This window comes from Staurois parvus, unplaced genomic scaffold (genome assembly GCF_062004578.1).
Source record: "Staurois parvus isolate SC_StPar_1 unplaced genomic scaffold, SC_StPar_1.0 ptg000534l, whole genome shotgun sequence".
NCBI lineage: Eukaryota > Metazoa > Chordata > Amphibia > Anura > Ranidae > Staurois > Staurois parvus.
Window position 1 is genome coordinate 977,418 of NW_028318330.1, and position 4,272 is coordinate 981,689.

Consider the following 4,272-nt stretch of genomic DNA (forward strand, 5'->3'; position numbering starts at 1 on the left):
GGTTAAGAAAAATTGGGATATCCTGAAAACAGATCCAGTGCTTGCCAACATCTTACCTGGTAAACCAGAAATAATCTTCCGTAAGGCAATGGCCATTAGACACCGGTTGGCACCTAATACTGTGGACCCACCCAAGACGGTTTCATTGTTTGCTAACCTTCCAGGGTGTCATCCCTGTAATAGGTGTGTTATATGTACCTGTAATGGTATAAGGAAACGCAGATTAGATTCCTTCACCTGGAGCAGCACAGGCAGATCAGATAACATGAAGAATTTCATTTCCTGTAACACTAGAAACGTGGTCTATATGCTTACGTGTCCCTGTGATAAGCAATACGTGGGCCGAACAACAGGTTCATGTTCTAAGGTGTCCTGTGCAGTGTGGTGATAGGGCCTCCTATGGAGTTTCATGTTCTAAGGTGTCCTGTGCAGTGTGGTGATAGGGCCTCCTCTGGAGGTTCATGTTCTAAGGTGTCCTGTATAGTGTGGTGATAGCGCCTCCTCTGGAGGTTTATGTTCTAAGGTGTCCTGTGTAATGTGGTGATAGCGCCTCCTCTGGAGGTTTATGTTCTAAGGTGTCCTGTGTAGTGTGGTGATAGCGCCTCCTCTGGAGGTTCATGTTCTAAGGTGTCCTGTGCAGTGTGGTGATAGCGCCTCCTCTGGAGGTTCATGTTCTAAGGTGTCCTGTGTAGTGTGGTGATAGGGCCTCCTCTGGAGGTTCATGTTCTAAGGTGTCCTGTGTAGTGTGGTGATAGCGCCTCCTCTGGAGGTTCATGTTCTAAGGTGTCCTGTGTAGTGTGGTGATAGGGCCTCCTCTGGAGGTTCATGTTCTAAGGTGTCCTGTGTAGTGTGGTGATAGCGCCTCCTCTGAAGGTTCATGTTCTAAGGTGTCCTGTGCGGTGTGGTGATAGCGCCTCCTCTGGAGGTTCATGTTCTAAGGTGTCCTGTGCGGTGTGGTGATAGGGCCTTCTCTGGAGGTTCATGTTCTAAGGTGTCCTGTGTGGTGTGGTGATAGCGCCTCCTCTGGAGATTCATGTTCTAAGGTGTCCTGCGTAGTGTGGTGATAGCGCCTCCTCTGGAGGTTCATGTTCTAAGGTGACCTGTGTAGTGTGGTGATAGCGCCTCCTCTGGAGGTTCATGTTCTAAGGTGTCCTGTGTAGTGTGGTGATAGCGCCTCCTCTGGAGGTTCATGTTCTAAGGTGTCCTGTGCAGTGTGGTGATAGCGCCTCCTCTGGAGGTTCATGTTCTAAGGTGTCCTGTGTAGTGTGGTGATAGCGCCTCCTCTGGAGGTTCATGTTCTAAGGTGTCCTGTGCAGTGTGGTGATAGTGCCTCCTCTGGAGGTTCATGTTCTAAGGTGTCCTGTGCAGTGTGGTGATAGCGCCTCCTCTGGAGGTTCATGTTCTAAGGTGTCCTGTGCAGTGTGGTGATAGCGCCTCCTCTGGAGGTTCATGTTCTCAGGTGTCCTGTGTAGTGTGGTGATAGTGCCTCCTCTGGAGGTTCATGTTCTAAGGCAGTGGTGGGCAACCTTTTTTTTCAACTGAACCAAATCTCGCCAAAACCACGATTGAAATTTATTTTGAGAGCCACATTTTTAAAACTGAAAATACATAGGATGGTACACTGTTTTTAGTTTCAATAAGTTTTTATTGAGAATATTCTGCATACAAGTATCCACATAGGTCGGGAGGATACAAATAACACAACTAATAAAACAAAAACTTTAGAACGATATTATTTATCGATAACGTTAAATTCCGTAAAATTTGCCTTACAATGTAGAGAAAATTACATCCTGACAATGACTGACAAAGTCACAACCACTAATGTGAACATTGGCCTTGCATTTCCTTGGATAGTTTGAGTAAGTCAGGTTTGTATGTTGTTGTTTTTAATTTTAGGCACGATTCCAGGTTCTCATCGATGAGACGATTTCTCGATTTACTCTTGATAAGGTTCATACTTGAAAATGATTGTTCGCATAAATATGTAGACCCGAACAAGGAAAGAACAGCAAACGCTAGCTTTTTTAGTTGATTATATGAGTCAGGAATACTATTCCAGGTGTTAAAAATCAAAATATCTTCCTTCTCCAGGTCTTTCAAAGCAGACCACTTGTTCTGTGAACTAAGTTCACATTTGTTTTTCTCCAATCTTTCTAAATCAGCACAAAGACGTTCAAATTTCGAGCTCCACAGTTCTTTGTTTTTTAAATCCAGCAATTGCATTTCAAAGTTGCCAATGTCGATATTAAAGGGAGAAAAATTTAATTCCGTTACAGTGGCATCCAGAGGATTTTTAACAAAGGCCAACGTCGCTTTGCTGTTTCTGAATTCCTGAAACCTCTTGAGAAAAGCTTCCCTCATATTTAAAAGTGCTGTTTTAAAATAGGTAATGTCAATATCAGAATTATTTTCTTGGCGATGTTTCAACAGGCTTGGAAAGTGAATCAAAGTTTCTCTGTCAAAATCTTGAGCAAAAACAGATAATTTGTTTTCAAACGAAATAACTTCTTCTAACATCGAAAAAATTGTGTTTCCTTTCCCCTGTAGTTTATGATTAAGCTGATTTAGATGGGAAGTAACATCCACCATGAAATACAGTTTTTGGGTCCACTGATCGTTTGTTAATTCTGGATAGTGAACACCCTTCTCGAGGAAAAATGCTTTGATTTCTGATAATAAGGAAGCAAAACCTTTCAAAACGTTTCCTCTTGATAACCAACGTACCTTGTTATGCAGCAGAAGATCTGCGTACTCACTCTCAATTTCAACTAAAAATTCTTTAAATTGGCGATGATGAAGAGCTTTAGCTACAATGGAGTTGATCATCTTAGTCACCAATTCCATAACTTTGCACATTTCTTCTGGAAATGTCTGCGCACAAAGTGCTTCTTGATTTATGATGCAATGGTATGTAAGTATCTCGTGACTCATTTTTTCTTTCATAATAGCAACAAATCCATTTCTTACGCCGGTCATACTTTTTGCCCCATCTGTTGCAATTGAGACGATTTTATCAAGTGGAATATGATATTTTGCAATGCAACCAATTACAGCATTTGCTATATCCTCTCCACGTGTTTGACCTTTCAGTGGCAATAATCCTAACAGTTCTTCTTTAGGACCTGTAGCTGACATAAATCTTACAAAAAGTGAAACTTGAGCTGTATCATTTAAGTCACAAGACTCGTCAACTGCTATTGATAAAGCTGAAACCACTTTAAGATCATCAACTTGTTGGTTGGTTATATTGGAAGACATTTTGGCTGTTCTATCCTTCACTGTTTTAGCAGACAATGGCAACTCTTTCATTTTTTTTAGAATTTCTTCTTTGTTCTTAAAATCCCTGAATAACTCTTCTGATGCACTTATAAAACAACGTTTTATGTATTCGCCATCTGTATATGGTTTGCCTCTCTTAGCAATCTCTTGACTAACCGCAAAACTTGCAAAATTAACATAGTTGGAAGACTGCACCCGCTGATTAAACGCAGAACTTGATTTTTCTTGACTCTTCAGAAGTTCCTCAACTGCTTTCTTCCTTGCATCACCAACAGGATATTTATTACTAAAGGACAAGTGTTTTGTTGTAAAGTGTCTCTCCAAATTAGATTTTTTGTTATGCGCCAATTTTTCTTTACAAATAAGACAGGTCGGAAAGCCATTTACGTTCTGAAACGCGAAAGTCTCGGTCCATTCCACTTTAAATTCACGGTTTTCGTCTTCCGTTTTTCGTTGTTTTTTCTTTGTAGCCATGTCAAACAGGGCACCTATAAAAATGTTTCATTTTAAAATAAAGCCACCAACACCAAACCGGCATCCTTAATCACATAAAAGAAGTAATATTGGATGACACACTGTTATTTATCTGTGGATGGCGCACTGTTATTTATCTGTGGATGACGCACTGGTATTTATCTGTGGATGACGCACTGTTATGGGGATCTGTGGATGACGCACTGTTATTTATCTGTGGATGACACACTGTTATGGGGGATCTGTGGATGATGCACTGTTATGGGGGATCTGTGGATGACGCACTGGTATTTATCTGTGGATGACGCACTGTTATGGGGGATCTGTGGATGACGCACTGTTATGGGGGATCTGTGGATGACGCACTGGTATTTATCTGTGGATGACGCACTGTTATGGGGGATCTGTGGATGACGCACTGTTATTTATCTGTGGAAGACGCACTGTTATGGGGGATCTGTGGATGACGCACTGTTATGGGGGATCTGTGGATGACGCACTGGTATTTATCTGTGG

General features: G+C 41.7%; 1 protein-coding gene across 1 annotated transcript; it reads right to left on the reverse strand.

The window, feature by feature from the left end:
- Positions 1-1,821: 1,821 nt before the first annotated feature.
- Positions 1,822-3,756, reverse strand: LOC149451532 (general transcription factor II-I repeat domain-containing protein 2A-like). Its single transcript, XM_089690579.1, has one exon. The coding sequence runs from the start codon at positions 3,754-3,756 to the stop codon at positions 1,822-1,824; it is 1,935 nt and encodes a 644-aa protein (XP_089546705.1).
- Between the last annotated feature and the right edge of the window lie 516 nt (positions 3,757-4,272).